Here is a 16,256-nt window from a genome sequence, read left to right on the forward strand (position 1 = left end):
TAGCCTTTTGAAAAGCACTCTACTAGACTTCAGTGTATTAAAATATATAAACGTGGAGCACCCCTATGTCTTCATTATTTACCCCCCACATCCCCACCTTTTTCTTTTTCTGTACCCCACAATTTATTTGAACATGAATACAATACAAGTTTAAAATAAAACTGGAGCCACGGTAACAAAATGAAGCCACGTGATACTTTTCGAGCATGTAAAATATAATATATAATATATAGTTTAATAAAAAAAAAACTGGACCATAATTACTATGAGGTGCTATTCCAAAAGACACCTTACAGAGCCGGGCGCCCATTCAAGTGAATTGGCTCTAAGGTGCCCTTCTACGCTGGAAGGTATCTTGTGGGAAAGCACTGCTTAGTAAATATGGTCCAAAAACTTTAATGACAGATGGGAGGTGGTTGTTCTTCCAGGGAGTGATTGATGCAATATTTGCCATAAAATTCAAATTAAATTGAAGAGCCTTACATGTCAGCAGGTAGATGACCCACTGATTTTTAACATTTAAACCGAGTACATTTTGTGAGGATTATGTAGCATTTTACTGTTTAATTTCTCACTGAAAATGTTAAGAAAGCCTATTACTATACTTATGTGCGAGCCTGAATGTGCATTCTTTTTTTAACCTTTTAACATTTTTACATCCTATAAGTATTGAGAATGCTTGCAAATTATTTGATTAATTGTATGCTTTGCCATATTACCAACATGGTGTTTATTCTATCTTCAGAGCCGAAGCTCTCGCTGTTGAAATCAAGGAACAGCAGGGGCAGCTTGCAGACTATAACATGGTATTTTTTTTTTTTTAGCTATACTTATAAATAGTGTTTGTGCAAGAGGAGGTTCCATGAAAAATCTTTAAAACATTTTCAAAAGAACAAGTAATTACCGTAGCTCAAGATGATACCTATTGAAAAGGCTAATGAAGTGACCCAAACATTTTGTTTTTAAATCCGGACTCTGGATCTTGAAATAAAATTTTTGAATATTATTTTAAAAACTAGACAACACCGGTCTGTGTCTCTGCATATGCAATAATGATTTACGGTAATGTATGAAAATGCTAAATATATATATGTAAAAATAAGAGTACTTAAATACACATCACATAGCAGTAATAAAATCATCAAGTAGTTAGACCATAAATTGCAATTGATAAGTTAACTGATTAATGAGAGAAGGTTAAATGATTAAGATCTTGTTTTGTTTATAATTTGAGGATAAAAACACAGTTTCTGATATTATTATTTTTTTTTTCCAGCTTGTGGATAAACTGAATACCAACACTGACATGGAGGAAGTACTGAATGACTATAATATGGTGAGTAAAGGACGTACTGCAGGAGCATAATGCCTCACACCAAAATACACAGTACTCTAGTGCTATTGTTGATCCACATGATGATCTGTTTGGCTCCCGTTGCTGTGAAGACTGGCTACCCTATTATGTCCTGGAATACACAAAATAGCACAATATCTTTTTCACTATGGCGCCAATGTAACACTGAATTTCATATTCAGTATGCTGTGAAGCCACTACATCGGAGCTCAGAGCTTTCCAGACATAAAGAAGCAGCTTTCACCCATTGAGTGCCGGAGGAGCTGTGACAACAGAGTGCCACTACCCCGACAGCACCTGTGATCGAGTGACCATTTCTCTGAGGCGATTGCTCTGTCACCGCATCGCATAGGTCCAGTTCCGGTCCTCTCCCTGCAAGATCGTGTTCTGTCCTCCCCAGGGCGTGCAGAACGCGATCTCTTCTACAAAAATGAGCAAGGAAATGATGACGTAATCGCTATGTCTTGGGGCACCCAAAGAGTTTAGGCAACATGTCCTTTATAAAAAAAGAAAGAAAATCCCGCAGAGCTGAAATGAATGTTGTTCAGCTCCAATGACCCCGTGCTTCTCGAGATACGCAGGCCAGTAGTAAGTTTAGGCGTGTGATGTTGCAGCTTCCTGTGGGCTCCAGTGTCGGGGGAGATTTGAGCCGCCATAAAGCATGCCCAGCCAGGCATCTCAGGACGTGTTGTAAGTATCTCCAGACGTGTTGAGCTCCCAGAGGATCCCCTGCCTCCCACCTAATACATAAAAGCCAAGCTGAAATGCACCTTTAAACTATACTGAACAAGGGACAGAAAGAACCGCAGTGCCTTGTGAATTGATCATCACATTGTGAATTTTCACCTGTTTCATTTGCATTTTTTGGGAGGGTGGATGCTTTATCGTGTTGGTTTTTCCAGCATAGCCTTTGGGATAAAGTTAGAAATGATAGCTATGCACTCTTTCAACAGTTCCTGACAGGTGATTTTTTTATTTTTTTTGCCCAAATGGTGCTAGTTTTTTCCAAAAGGCTTCTGTTTCCTAGTAATAGGCAAAATATATATTTTCCTTTCATTGGCCAAACCTGGTCAGAAAGCTTATTATAATGAACCCCATTAGAGTGATATGGATATTTAATGGATAGATGTCTCAGTGGAATACAGCAATATACAAATGTATTATTATTATCTCTCATGTCTGAGCGAGCTTTTTAGCAAATAAGTATTCTTCTATCATTGCAGCTAAAATCTCAGAATGATCGGGAAGCCCAGAGTATAGATGTTATTTTCACTGAGCGAGAAGCGTAAGTACTAGAGGTGAAATTATGCAGGCAAAGAGTGCCCTATTGTCTGATGTCTACAATATTCTACTGTTGCTATACTACGAATCACATCAGGTTTGAAAAGTCAAAAAAATGACACACTCTCAACTCGTGATGAATCATAACACGAGCGCCCGGCAAGAATTACAGAGGCACCGCGCTCTTCCCCACAGCAATGAAATTCATTGTAGGGAACAAAGCGGGGGCTCTGTACAAGAGCAACCCTCCTCCATCTATGTTGCGGAGTCATGTGACGCTGTGTCATCATGGCGATGCAACATCACATAGCGACGTGTTGCCATGACAAAGCACCGACACGTGACGCAGTGGCATCGTGATGCCACAACGTGGCGAGACGAGGGCCGGCAGGTAAGTGGAATGTCTGCACCTCCCACTTTGCAGCCTCACAATATGAATCTCTCGTATAAGGGCCCACTTCATTTTGTGCCTGAGGGCCCCTTATGGCGTAGTTATGCCACTGCCCTACATTGGCAAATATAGAAGGTACAAGAAGACCCCTTTTACCCTGTCAAAATAAATATATTTTTTGTTCTCAGAGATGATAGTCGTAATAGTTAATGTTATCAGTAAGTTATTGGCTCACATATTTTGCTCCTTTGCTAACTGGCCGAGAAAAAAAATGGGGATCAGTAGGTGGTGATTTTTTTTGCATTAGAATACAGGATTCAACTAACAGTGTCATAGGGGTGGCCATGCCTTTTAAATGTACTATTTCTGTACTGAATAATCCTGTATAATTGACGATATTTATTTTGTATACTAAGATGATTGCCCTTGGTTGCAACATTTAATTATAAGTTAGGTTCAACTGTAGTTGGGTACAGTTGTGGAAGTGGTTTAGAAAAGTAATGGTACTGTGCCAATTTATTACAAGCCCTCTATGGGGCAGGCCCCAGTGGCTGTTTGCGTGTGGGCACGTGTGGGCACGTAAAGCTCTGTGACGCGTACGCTTGTCTTCCCGTGCAGCGACTTGGTTACGCGGTCGGCGCACAGCCAATGGCAGGGCAGATATGCCCCGCCATGGCTGGAAGGTCCCCTAGAGCTCCCCTACAGACCACCGATCGTGGCTTTAGTCTCTGCACATGCCACCAGTCGCGCGTGCAGCAGGGAGGACTGGGGCCATAGCCTAAGAGATGCAAAGCTCAAAGGTATCGAAGTCCAGCATTTATTATTTACACGTCCTCAATAAATACACTGCATGGCCAAAACTGGTATAATTGCAAACATTTGCTTACATAGTCTGGAAACTGTTGTTTAAAAGAAGTACCCTTCACACCTACATTATATTAATAATTAACAGTTTTGCTTGAAGTGTAAACATTTGGATAATGTCTACAATGATTGATTGAATAAGCTGTAGGATAAGTAATGTATCTGTTGTCTAAATTTAACATAGGCTTAGCACGATGGACATACTGTATGTCCTTTTGTCATCCTCGCAATGTAACTATTGTAGATTTTCAAAACGATATACACCCTATTTTCTTTACGTGCTTTTTCCTGAACAACGTTATCTTGTCTGCTTTACAACTTACGTATATTGAAAGGGGCAGTTCCATCTAGAGGGCAAGAAACACATAAGACCTTATTAATGTAACTGCCTTTCTTAGAAGCAATCAGCTTGAAAGTTACATTTTTAATTATGTATATCCGGTGGGAAAATAATATATTTTTCTTTTTCGCAGACTTTACCAAATTCATTCTTGTTATACCTGCACATTTAGCAGGTCGGCTAAAGATGGCATTATACTTATTTTATGAAGAAAGTGTTAAGAAAAAAAAAGAGGGGTGGAGTTGGAAGTGATCAACTAGAAACCATTAAATTAATTGAAAAGTAATTGATTATTCGTGAGTGGGTGCAAACTGTGAACTGAAGTGAATCAGAAAAATGATGAGCTCATAAAGCAGTGTGCTCCAAAGAAAGATTCACTTAAATGCACACCACTGAAAGTGTTAAGAAAGCAGCAGGAGATTGCAGTGTACCTGTACATTCTGATGTTTGCAGTCAGTCTGATCAGAAAATAAGTTAAAGACTTGGATTCAATATGCTAGGAAGCTGTAAAAAGTGCTAGAGCAGGAAACCGCTTCATTCAAGTGAATGGAATTCATATCTTCTCCAGCAGAGGGAAACCACCTCAATAGCATATTGAGTAAAAGACAAGTATTGTACTGTAAAACCTATTATAGATATCACTGCCATTAGTTCACTTTGGTCCTAGGTGGGATTGTTCCTTCAAATGGCTACATATGTGAGTTAGTGGTTTTCTGTTTTTGTAACCCAGTGTTTATCAAGGCCACAAAAAGGATAGCAGTCACTAGGGAGGATCTTTTTCATTTATAGCAGCAAAATAAAATAAAGTCTGCCTAAAATCTCAGTTGAATAAAAGGGGCATTTTCAGAATACACTCTAGACATGCTCTTGGTCAGCGTGTTAGAGAAACTGCCGTATTTGTTCAGATATCAGTGCAAATGATTTAACCTGCTCGATTACAGAGTTCTTTGTACAGCATCAAGATCCTCTAATGTAAATTCATCATATATACTCATTTTTGAACATGGAACGTAAAAAAAATTGCCACATATCTATAAAGTTGCTTTAAGCGATTTATGTTAGCTCTCTGCCCTTATATCAAGATCATCAATATATTTGTCTTCAATAAAACCATCCTCTTCAGGCACAAAAGAATGCAATTGTTCAAAAACCACTACAGTTTCCTCTTCCTCCTTGGATCCTGAACCAGAGCGCATGTCGAAGTCTACATTAAACTCTTCCTCAAACATGTACGGCTCTTCTTCCTTCAGACGATGATGATTGTAGCTTAGCAGGTAGTCGTACCACCTTGGGAATTTGACAGCAAATAAGATCAATAACGAAGTGATGATGGCAACAACTACCACGCCCACCAGGAAGGCCCAGCTGTTGCCTGTAGAGAAGTGAAAAAGAAACGGCTGACGTTAGCAAAATGTAGTCTTCCTAAAGGACTTCAAAACAAATGTCAAGCAGTGCGGATGGCTGCATCAAGGTTTTTCTTGTCCCTTTCTCTAGTCCCTGATCGATGAGACGTTTTTGTCCACCAGGCAAGGATACTTTCCCAGTGGACACAAAATGGCCATGGAATCAGCGTTGCATTCAAGGGCCAAAAGAAAGCTGCATCGTCATCAAGAGATGATGTTGTGGTGTTCTACAGGGGGTTGCGGCAGCCAAGTTTGTAGTCTTGTTGCTCATGGACCATTGACTCATCCCCCCTCCCCCCACACCGGTTTAGTTAAACTGAAAAAAAAAATCATTTTGGGGAGGATTGCTGTTTTAAAACAACCTTTCTTTCTATTAAAAGGGAATATGTAATGGTGAGAGTTTAGCCCCTTCCATAATTAATCTCCTCATATTACTCAAAGTAACGGTATACTCATGTCATAGATAAAGAAGAGAATAAAAGGACAAAACAAAAGGCCTGCATTCAGCAGCAGTAAAACTAAAAGGCTTAAATAAAAGGACTTGCTTGTATCACTACTGTGAAGCGCTATGTACATTTATGGCGCTATATAAATAAAGACATACAATACATACAATACAATACTTGCTCCATGCACAAGTTTGAGAGACAACTCTACGAAGCACTGCCCTTGACTTTTATGTTATTTGATTGCAGTCATTTGCATTTCACATGGCAAACTAAGTCAGATAGTAGCTGTCACATAGGGCCATATTTACTAAGCAGTGCTTCTCTATATACAATCTCTTGACCCATAGGGTGTCTTCCGGTGCCAGGTGTCTTATGAAGTAGCACTGCTGGTTACAAATGGGCCATAATGCTTACTATTTGGATTAGGTGGGTGAGAGACCTGTATATTTCCTATCGAAAGTGTTAAAATAAATTCTGTTTTAATCCATGCATCAATCAACAGTTGTCATTAATAATATATAAACTATAGACGACTACTTCCTAAGCCCCAAAGTAAAGATATGTAATTCTGTATGATGTATTGTATACTACTCCTTAACCTTCTTTAATTAAGTTTTATATCCAAATAAATATAGTCCAAAATAGCAGATAAATAAATCTGACCATATAGAAAGTCCAGTCCTGTTGATCTGGGTGCCTTCAGATGTATCTTGAAGGTTGTCTCACAGTATGTGGAGAAAAACAGAAACAAAAAGACCAATATCATAGTGTGCATCTATATAACTGTAGATATGACCGAACATACAATAACAAATAAGACAAAAACGGACAATAATGAACAACACCTAATGATGAGCTAAAATAAGCTAATTTAATACCGTATTATAAAATTATATAAAAATAATAATACAGTGTATCATACACAGGGATTGATGACGTGAATACTCTGCTCCAGTAAGGGAAAATTAGAAACCTACCTACGACAAGCAGGATGTAAAGGGCATTGTGGATAGTGTCTACCCAGTTGGCAGGTCTCAAGAGCGTGATGTCCGTTTGACTCTTCCCAAATGCTGGTATTGCCAACAGACATCACCCTCTTGAGACCTGCCAACTGGGTAGACACAATGCCCTTTACATTCTGCTTGTCGTAAGTAGGATTCTAATTTTTCCCTAGCAGAGTATTCATGTCATCAATCCGTGTGTATGATACACTGTATTATTATTTTTATATAATGTTATAATATTAAATTAGCTTATTTTAGCTCATCATTAGGTGTTGTTCATTATTGTGTTGTTATTAGTTGGATTGTGGTTGTCAGTTTTTGTCTTATTTGTTATTGTATGTTCAGTCATACTGTATCTACAGTTATATAGATGCACACTATGATATTGTTCTTTGTGTTTCTGGTTTTCTCCACATACTGTGAGACTACCTTCAAGATACATCTGAAGGTACCCAGATCAACAGGACTTTCTATATGGTCAGATTTATTTATCTGCTATTTTGGACTTGCTTTTGGCGCAGGGTTATTTTTTGTCTTTGTCTTGTATATGATCTGATCATTTTTCCTGCCAGCCTATGTTATTGGTATAAGAGTTATTGGTATTCACCTTTAGTGTTTAAATTACACTGAGTATTTATGCATTGAATATTGCACTGAATATTATTGCATTAGCGCTATAAACACATTTTCCTTTTTTTTTCACATATTCAAATTAGTACTACCTTATAATTCTTACTCCTAGTTCTTATTAAAATGATTATTAAACAATAGTTTTTGTATAGGTTTTATAACAAAGAACATGTACATTTGCCATCCTCCCCTTTTTAGTTTGGTCCATTTAAAGCTGCATTGCCTCCTCGATCTCCCACCAAAAGCCTATCCGTTTAACCCCTATAATGTCAGTATCTTGCCCCAGGACCATGTCCTGCTCTTCTTTTTTGTTTTGTTTTTTAATGATTTTTTTTTTTCCTGTGTTGAAAATCATGATTTTCTTAAGCTCTAGCTTCTAAAGATACCAGCATAACCTTTAGGCTGCACTGGGCTCAGGGGAGTTCTCCATTTTAACCTCTCGGACACTTAATATTTCAAATGCTTATACCTCCTGAATGGAGCAGATTTATTTAAAAAACAAAAGCAGCGTTGGAAAGGGAAAGAAGAGTAACATATAGTAATTAAAATAGAAAAGTGCAACAACAAAATTGCGCACAGTGAGTGCTGCTGCTTTAAACCTTCTGTCACCCTCAAAGTGAATATTGTGTAGTTGACCCCTGCTATCTCTGTGAGTACTTTAGTTGAGTTACAGTACATACCTTGATGAAGTGTGCTGGTAGTTTCATTGAAAGCAGTAGACAGACGACCTGATGTGGCACCATAGGTAAGCACTGGCACAGAGGTGGGTGAACCTGTATTTCTGCCTTCACAAATTATTTTGTATATAGGTGCTTCTTTGATTGTGACATGGTTCATGTTCTTTGGAGCGGCACAGAGAGTGATGTTCTCATTTTCTGCAATGCAGGATATCCATCATGTTAAATACAGTATCTACAGGAATTTGGGGCCTGCTTATCATTTTTTTAAAAACGAATTCATTTTTTGTTGGATTTAAACCGCTACCTGATCTTAGAAGCATAAGGCTACGCTTATAGTGCCGATGACACGACGGTGACGTCAGGCTACGGTCGCTGGAAAAATCAAATAGAGATGACTTCCAGCGATCGCGACCATGCCGTTGCATCGAGCTTATTATAAGTGCACGCAACGGCGGCAATGCATTTGTTTTGCTGTCGCTGTTGCCGGCACTATAAGCGCAGCCTTATACCTGTAGTTGCTGGCGTGGTTCATTGTTCACCAAATTTATCATCAAAAAGAGGTCTCTTTTGGCTACTTGGATTCTTAAATTAAGTCTCACTGAAGTAAACTAAATGTATTTTTTTATTTTATTTATTTTTGTTTTCAGCCTCAGATTTAAGCCCATTAAATTCCCTCAACCATACAAAAGATAGCAGCAACAATGAAAGTAGCCTGTAATTGTATCCCTAATTCTCAGCATGTTTCAAAAGATTTCATCTGATTCTTACCCTTTACAATATTTTAATCTTCCCAAGAATAGCAAACGCCAACTTACCCAATTTTATGGTTGAGCCATTTAACCATCTTCTCAAATTCAGAAGGGTACAGTTACAAATCCACGGATTCCCGCTTAGTACAATGCTTAGCGAATTGTTTAATTCCCACAGCGACATTGGTATATCAAGGCTGGTCAGACTGTTGTTTTGTAGGGTAAAGACTTCTAGATGGCGAGAAGGCAAACTCATATTGACCGGTAACTGCGCAATTTGGTTGTAGCTGAGGTCTAAGATCTTCAGGTTTTCTAGACCTTCAAATGCCATCCTATCAATATCCTTGACATAGTTATTTGTGAGATTTAAAACTTCAAGTTTGGAAAGTCCAGAAAAGAATCCTTTTGGTAGCATAGTAATGTTGTTGCTGTCGAGGTGCAGAACTGTCAAGTTACAATAGTTTAGTAGGGCTGTGCGATCAGACTCACTTAAAGTAATGCGGTTTTTACCTAAGTAGAGCTGTGTTATAGTACCATTCAAATTATTAGGTACTGATGTTAGTTTAGAGTCAGTGAAGTTAGAAACCTGTTGATAAAAATAAACATTATAGACTTCAATTGATCACAGAATATATCTGTTCACATAACTGCCCTAAGCTCATTTTCAGTGTTATACCTTAAAGCAATTGGCCTCTAATGCCCCCCAAAACAAAAATGAATTAATAAAATAACCTGATGGTTCATGTTATGCTAATTTACTTCTAACTTTTCATATATATATATATATATATATATATATATATTTTAAATCTTCAATTTTCAAGTGTTAACATGTTTATTATTTCACTGCCATCTGTTGTTAACCATAGCAACCTCTGTTGTCTTAATGAGTGTAAATGGCAGTGACCATTTAACCTCCCAGAGATACCAATTTTTTGATAACTAATATCTCCAGAATGCAACTACAAAAAGGGTAAAAGTGTTAAGAACTGCAACAAAATGACATCACAATCGTAAAAAGAAAGGAGATATTTATTTTTTTATAGTGAATAGAGCGGATTGCTACTTTAATTTAAATTACATGTAACACCAATGAAAATGTACCTCCTCATAATGTTACCTCAGATCTCGAGTGTTTAACAGCAGACTTCCCCTTAGTAAAGGTTTGTTTGGATTGCTAAGCAATTTACTCCAATGTCTCTTGGTTGATCTTTTCTAAAGAGAATAATCTTTATATGAGTTCATACTAAAGATAACGAATTTACTTTTATTTGGTATGTTTGTCAATAGCCCGCACTTATTACTAGCGTGCGTCCAACCTGTTCTTTATATGCTGTATTAGAGATGTTAAAAAGAGAGAAAAGTTGCGCCAAAAAAGAGTTATCCTACTGTTCAGTATATGGCTCCTGTCCTTGGCACAATGCAGTTCCGCAGCCTGAGTCTCTCAGAGGTGATTCACCAACCTCTGTGTGGATACTGGTAGAAAAAAGGGGGGTCCTCCGGCGCGTTGCTCTGCTTATGGCTCCACGGCGTTTAAAGCATATAAGTGAGGGAGAGAAGAGAGGGGACCACAGTAAGGGACCAACACAGTGATTATACACAGCTCTTCATCTGATTAGGGAGGGGGGGGGGGAGTGGGGGTGGTTAGAAGATCAGTAGATGTTGAAAGATAATGCTGAATGAGAGGAGACACACTTACATCAAAATGTCTAATATCTTGAATTCTTCTACTCTTCTCCTTATATAGCTGTATTTTGTTGAGGGTGAGGAAAAGCCTCCTGGTATCCTCATGTAACCAAGTAACTTTTCACTCTACTTGGTTACATGAGGATACCAGGAGGCTTTTCCTCACCCTCAACAAAATACAGCTATATAAGGAGAAGAGTAGAAGAATTCAAGATATTAGACATTTTGATGAGGATACCAGGAGGCTTTTCCTCACCCTCAACAAAATACAGCTATATAAGGAGAAGAGTAGAAGAATTCAAGATATTAGACATTTTGATGTAAGTGTGTCTCCTCTCATTCAGCATTATCTTTCAACATCTACTGATCTTCTAACCACCCCCACTCCCCCCCCCCCTCCCTAATCAGACGAAGAGCTGTGTATAATCACTGTGTTGGTCCCTTACTGTGGTCCCCTCTCTTCTCTCCCTCACTTATATGCTTTAAATGCCGTGGAGCCATAAGCAGAGCAACGCGCCGGAGGACCCCCCTTTTTTCTACCTGTATTAGAGATGTAACTATGTAGTGCAGCACTGAAAGGGTTAAACCAAAACCTTAAGTGTCAATTCATAGTCATTAACAGTTCCTTTTTGAAGTCTAATTTTTAATTACAAGTTAATTGCTTTTACTGGATACTAACCTTTGAGGAGTCGGTATTTATCTTATTCACCCACGATAACTGTTTTCTTGGGGTTATGTTATTTCCAATGTAACCTTCTACAGGAGTTTTAAGGGGCAGATACCTCAAGCACCGGTACCAGTTAGTACACTCGATCCAGCGGTATCTCCCATTGACTTGAATACCGGCGCTTGATGAATCTGGAACCATGTTTTGGGGGGTTTTCTTGTCTCATATAATTTGCCGGAATAGACATAATTAACAATGTACCTGAAACTTGTAGTAGCGCGATTGGTCCTGGAGGGGTGTACATTTTTTTTATAGGCTGTGATACTTTTTAATAGACAAACATAAAAATTCCTCCTAGGTGACAGTATATTGAAACCTCACATGCTTCCCACATCCCTGATACTTTTTACAGTCCATATACTGTATAGATACCAGAAGTGCCGCCAAGAGGAGACACAGCTATGACTGGTGTCCCGGGCCGGGTCAACCCAGTCTGTGAGGACTCAGCTTGTCCCTCTGCTTCCAAGCCCACCCCCCCGCTTCCACAGCCCACCAACAGCAGGGCAAAGCTCAACAATGCTGGCAATGCCCCTCTTCTCTGCCCCCCCCGCCCCCACGCTCAATAACCGCAGCTCCACGCTCAAAATATGACTTAAACTCATAAATACATGAACACATGTAACTAAGTGGGTCATAATGAGTCCTACGGCGTAGCACTGCGTAATAAATCTGGCCTATATCCGAAACTTTGTTTTTCAACAAAACCTTTAGGTTTGAAGGAACATTTTGTGGGCAGCTTTATTGATCTGTTATTTAAATCCCTATTAATAGACCAACACTACTAGAGTTTTTCATAGATAGAATTAGTGTATAGTGCTTTCAAAACCTCACCGGTCTCTTCTCCAATATTACAACTCCCGTATTTGTCTAAGAAGTGAAGATTAGAAGGTAACACAACTTATAATAAAACTGCAATTCTACAGGACCATTATGACTACCTGAATATTTATTGACATAGCGATAGCTAGTAGTCATTAGATAGATTATTACTGAAATAACTGAGATTAACCTCATCAGTTCCTTGTATAACTACAACATATGACTTGTAAATTAATTGTGTTTAATAAAACTGTATGTGTTCTATAATAGAGATGATCAATAGTTTATTTTCATGATTTAAATACATACTTGTTCATTTTTTATTTGGGCACAGACACTTCCCATCCACATCATCAGGATAAGGATTTTCATTTCCATAGCCTGAAAAAAACAACATTCAGGGTTTTTTTTCCAATCAGCACAAAAAAAGAAAAAGTCAACTGTGTTTGCAGGCAATGCCAATGATTAGTGTCCCGACAGCATATAAGTATTCACAAAACTTGAAGTGCCCAGGAAAGTCATAGTACAACTTTACAGGTTGGAAGTTATAGCTTTTTGTGAGTCACACTAGTGCTTATAGGTCTACTGTGCCCAAACAGTTCATAGCAGGATTGCATTTGGATGGTTAGCCATTTAGGAGAGTCAACAGGTGCTTATATGTGAATATAGAGGAAAATAAACTGCTGCACCACATATCCATTCAAATAAGTGAGCTCATGGTGCAATATGTGTGTGTGTTTCCCATTTTTTTCTTCTCACTCCAAAAAAGGGACCCTATTTATTCTTTTTTCTCCATTTGTTTTTTTCCAAACATTCTGCATTAATTTATTATACACAGTAGTTTATATCACCTCATCACTCTGTGAAGCTGTTCCATTCATCTGCTAGACTTTCAGAGTACAAGTATTTTCTCACATTTCTGAGACATTTCGCCCCAATCTTTTTCCAGTGGCTCATGTTCTATGGGAAATACTCCTCTATTCTCTATTATATTCCATCTTCTTTTTTCCTTCCAGGGTGTGCTGGTTGAGTTTTCACCCTTTCCAGATCCTCGTCTTTTTTTTTTATGCCTATTTAAAATCATTTTAGCTGCTTTTGTTTAGGCCAACTTTACTTTGTATATGTCCTCTGGAGTAGGATACATTTCTCTATATGAGGTCTCGCAACTTCACATTACATCACAACAACCTTAACATTGGATTTCCCACCACCTTGTTACATTGTATAACATCACCAGCAGAGAGGCATAAGAAATATACTGGTCTCATTACTGAAAGCTGTAGCAGTACATTACTAACCTCTGCAAAGAAAAGTCCACAACTTCGTGCTTCAACCAATTTGTAACCGACTGCTAGGTTTGTTAGCAATTCGCTGTCATATTGGCTCACATTAAGTATTGTACTTTGACACACAGCGTTCCACTTTATTTTAATTTTCTGAGTTACGACTCATATTAAAGTGTTTTAATTTACCCAATCCTCACTTACACCACATTTTCCACGTGTACACTTGTCATATTGAGTGTGCGAGTGCTCTCCTTGGGGTCCTTTTCTCTCGTCGTTATCCATTGTTAGTATAATATTAGGAAAGTATTTACTAAAGCCTACATAAGCCATGTGCACTGCTGAACCCCTTTTCTACTACACTTGTCATCCACTCAGAAAAGATCCGTTACAGTGGTTTGATATAGCTTCCCAACAGTGTATAGAGGCTGGCTTGGATTGTGTAAATTGCTGGATTAAAGTATTCAGTAATTGTTACCCTCAGAATTGTTTGCATTCACTTCCCCTTTACTAAAATAAGGCTCACTGGAAAGTTGTCACCAGCATCTTCCCTACTTGCACTTTTGTAAAGTAGGACCACTCCAGTCCTCCTCTAGTTCTCTAAAATCACATCGTCCAATAACAGCTTGTTGAAGAGGTCTGTATGTGTGTCTAGGACCATGGTGAGGTCTTGTAGCATCCATGGATGTATCCCATCTGGCTTCATTCACAGAAGTGGTGGCAACATCAGTAGTCATCTTTTAGTTGTTTTGTTCAGTTGCTTGATGCAGAGGTCTAATGCTTTACTAAAATCATTTTTGGATTTCACCAGCATTCTCTCACTTTTCCAACCCAAAGGAATAATAATAAAAACTGAAAATCTACTGCGACAGAGCTGCCATGTCCAACATAACAACAGTCACGTGAAACATAATTCCTTCTGATGGTACAAAAAATAAATGTATAAAATATATGGTAACAGAATCTGCATATTCTCCAGAAAAAAAAATCCTATTCTAAAAAGAAAGAAGGTTATGTTTAATGAACCCTTGAGCTGGGGACTGAATATCATTCATCAGATTGAGGGAAGCCAAAGAAAGGAATCAAATGTGCTTCTGCCACAAGTATACAGGGTATATGTATGAAGGCAAACGTGGAGCAATTCTTGGGCAAAACAGGCCCAGATGTACAGTATCAAAGAAAGAAATCATATTGTTGATTTACTCAATTTAATTTACTTTTTCAGTTACATTGATCATTTCTAATTATTATACTATCGTTATACTTTACACAAAATTATTGACAGCTGTTACAGAATTGTTTATTTGTTCCCCTTACAAACGTACAATGGATTGTATAGGGTCCCTCTCTTTTACAATTATTGTATGATTTTTTTTCACTTGCTGTAAGTCAAAATAAAGAATTTGAAAACAAAAAAAAGAGGAATCCTATTGATTTTAATGGGACTTTTTTCTTTGATTCATACAGTGCAGTGATTTATGCCTGAGAATTGCTCCATTTTTGCCTGGATACATATGACCCCTATATGTTTAGATGTCATCTCATGGATAGACTACTTTAAAAAAAAAAAAAAAAACATTCTATCTCTGTGTTGGAGGTGTGTAGCTCACTCCATTGAGACAAACCTTTTTTTCAGTTCCTAAGTGACCTCTGTTCTGTGTATGTAGCTTTAATGTTGGCCTTTACTAAAGATACGTTTGCAAGCAATTAAAAAAAAAAAAGATTCTCTAAATTGCATTTAGTAAAAAGAATTTAACTAGACGGACTTCCCATATACATTACACCACTTTATTTTCTTTCCCCTTCAGACAGCTTTGTTCAAATCATTCTGAAAATTGATATAGTCGCCTTCTATTACTAGACATAAAAAAGTTATGATGTTTAGAATAGGGGCAAACATCATCCACTTTAAAGCACAACACATATGGACAACATTGTAACATAGGAGACTGGAATTTGAAGTATTTTTTTTAGCCAAGGAAAAAGTCTACAGTGTTTAATTCTTGCACCTTTATTCTAAAATAGATAACCTCTAAAGCAAGTTACTGGTCAATATATAACAAAGTGTTGCATAATGTGTATACATTTTCTCTGTATAACAACATAAAACCATGGGTGTACTTGGGACTTCCCACAAAAGGAAAAAAACAAGTTTAATGGGAGCCAGAACTTCTTCATAGAGATAAGCTCTACTGATAAGGGGAAGAAACAGTTTAAACATAAGTGTGTGTATTGCCAGAGTGCATTGCTGTCAAAGAAGAATTAAATGCAGAATAATGGAAAGTTTAATAGACTTTCAAGAATACTGTGGCAATATAAATTAGCATGTACTGTATATAGTATGCTAAATAGTTCTAGTACAAAATATATAGACATAACCTAAATACCTGTAAGTTTTCTGTAGACGTATCCTACCTCTGGTGATTTCTGGCCTCAGGGCGAATCTTGTTTGTGTGGATTACAGTTTTGCCCTTTACATGGACAAGGAGTAATGCAGTAATGTAGCAACACCTTCTTCCGCTTTAACCTTTGTACTCAGCAACAGGTGGTAATACTTCTTTAGCAAAAGATTGACTAGTTTCTTCTACTCATACAG

At 37.9% G+C, this 16,256-nt stretch overlaps 2 protein-coding genes across 4 annotated transcripts in view; one reads left to right on the forward strand and one right to left on the reverse strand.

Annotated features, from left to right (window-relative positions):
* The window catches only part of IFT74 (intraflagellar transport 74), a 99,231-nt gene that overhangs the window by 26,697 nt on the left and 56,278 nt on the right, over positions 1-16,256 (forward strand). For both annotated transcript variants that reach the window (XM_075595550.1, XM_075595560.1), the window contains 3 exons: positions 746-806; positions 1,277-1,336; positions 2,578-2,639. In XM_075595550.1, coding sequence (XP_075451665.1) covers positions 746-806; positions 1,277-1,336; positions 2,578-2,639 — 183 coding nt within the window. The remainder of the gene's footprint in view (positions 1-745; positions 807-1,276; positions 1,337-2,577; positions 2,640-16,256) is intronic.
* Positions 5,263-16,201, reverse strand: LRRC19 (leucine rich repeat containing 19). 2 transcript variants are annotated; one of them, XM_075595572.1, is made up of 5 exons: positions 16,048-16,201; positions 12,687-12,758; positions 9,212-9,731; positions 8,397-8,591; positions 5,263-5,602 (listed from the first exon to the last, which is right to left on the reverse strand). In XM_075595572.1, exons 2-5 carry the CDS (start codon positions 12,753-12,755, stop codon positions 5,289-5,291), a joined length of 1,098 nt encoding a protein of 365 aa, XP_075451687.1. In that variant the 5' UTR covers positions 12,756-12,758; positions 16,048-16,201; the 3' UTR covers positions 5,263-5,288. The 2 variants fall into 2 exon arrangements, with proteins under 2 accessions (XP_075451687.1, XP_075451696.1); XM_075595581.1 differs by having other exon boundaries at positions 16,076-16,180.

The sequence above is a fragment of the Ascaphus truei genome, chromosome 1, assembly GCF_040206685.1.
Source record: "Ascaphus truei isolate aAscTru1 chromosome 1, aAscTru1.hap1, whole genome shotgun sequence".
NCBI classification, from domain to species: Eukaryota; Metazoa; Chordata; class Amphibia; order Anura; family Ascaphidae; genus Ascaphus; species Ascaphus truei.

Excerpts from the sequence above, each read along its gene's own strand:
- LRRC19 (XM_075595572.1), bottom strand. The coding sequence starts at position 12,755 with ATGGAAATGAAAATCCTTATCCTGATGATGTGGATGGGAAGTGTCTGT. Across the intron at positions 8,592-9,211 it reads TGGCTCAACCATAAAATTGG|AAAATGAGAACATCACTCTC; the intron begins GTAAGTTGGCGT and ends CCTGCATTGCAG. Across the intron at positions 5,603-8,396 it reads TACCAGCACACTTCATCAAG|GCAACAGCTGGGCCTTCCTG; the intron begins GTATGTACTGTA and ends ACTTCTCTACAG.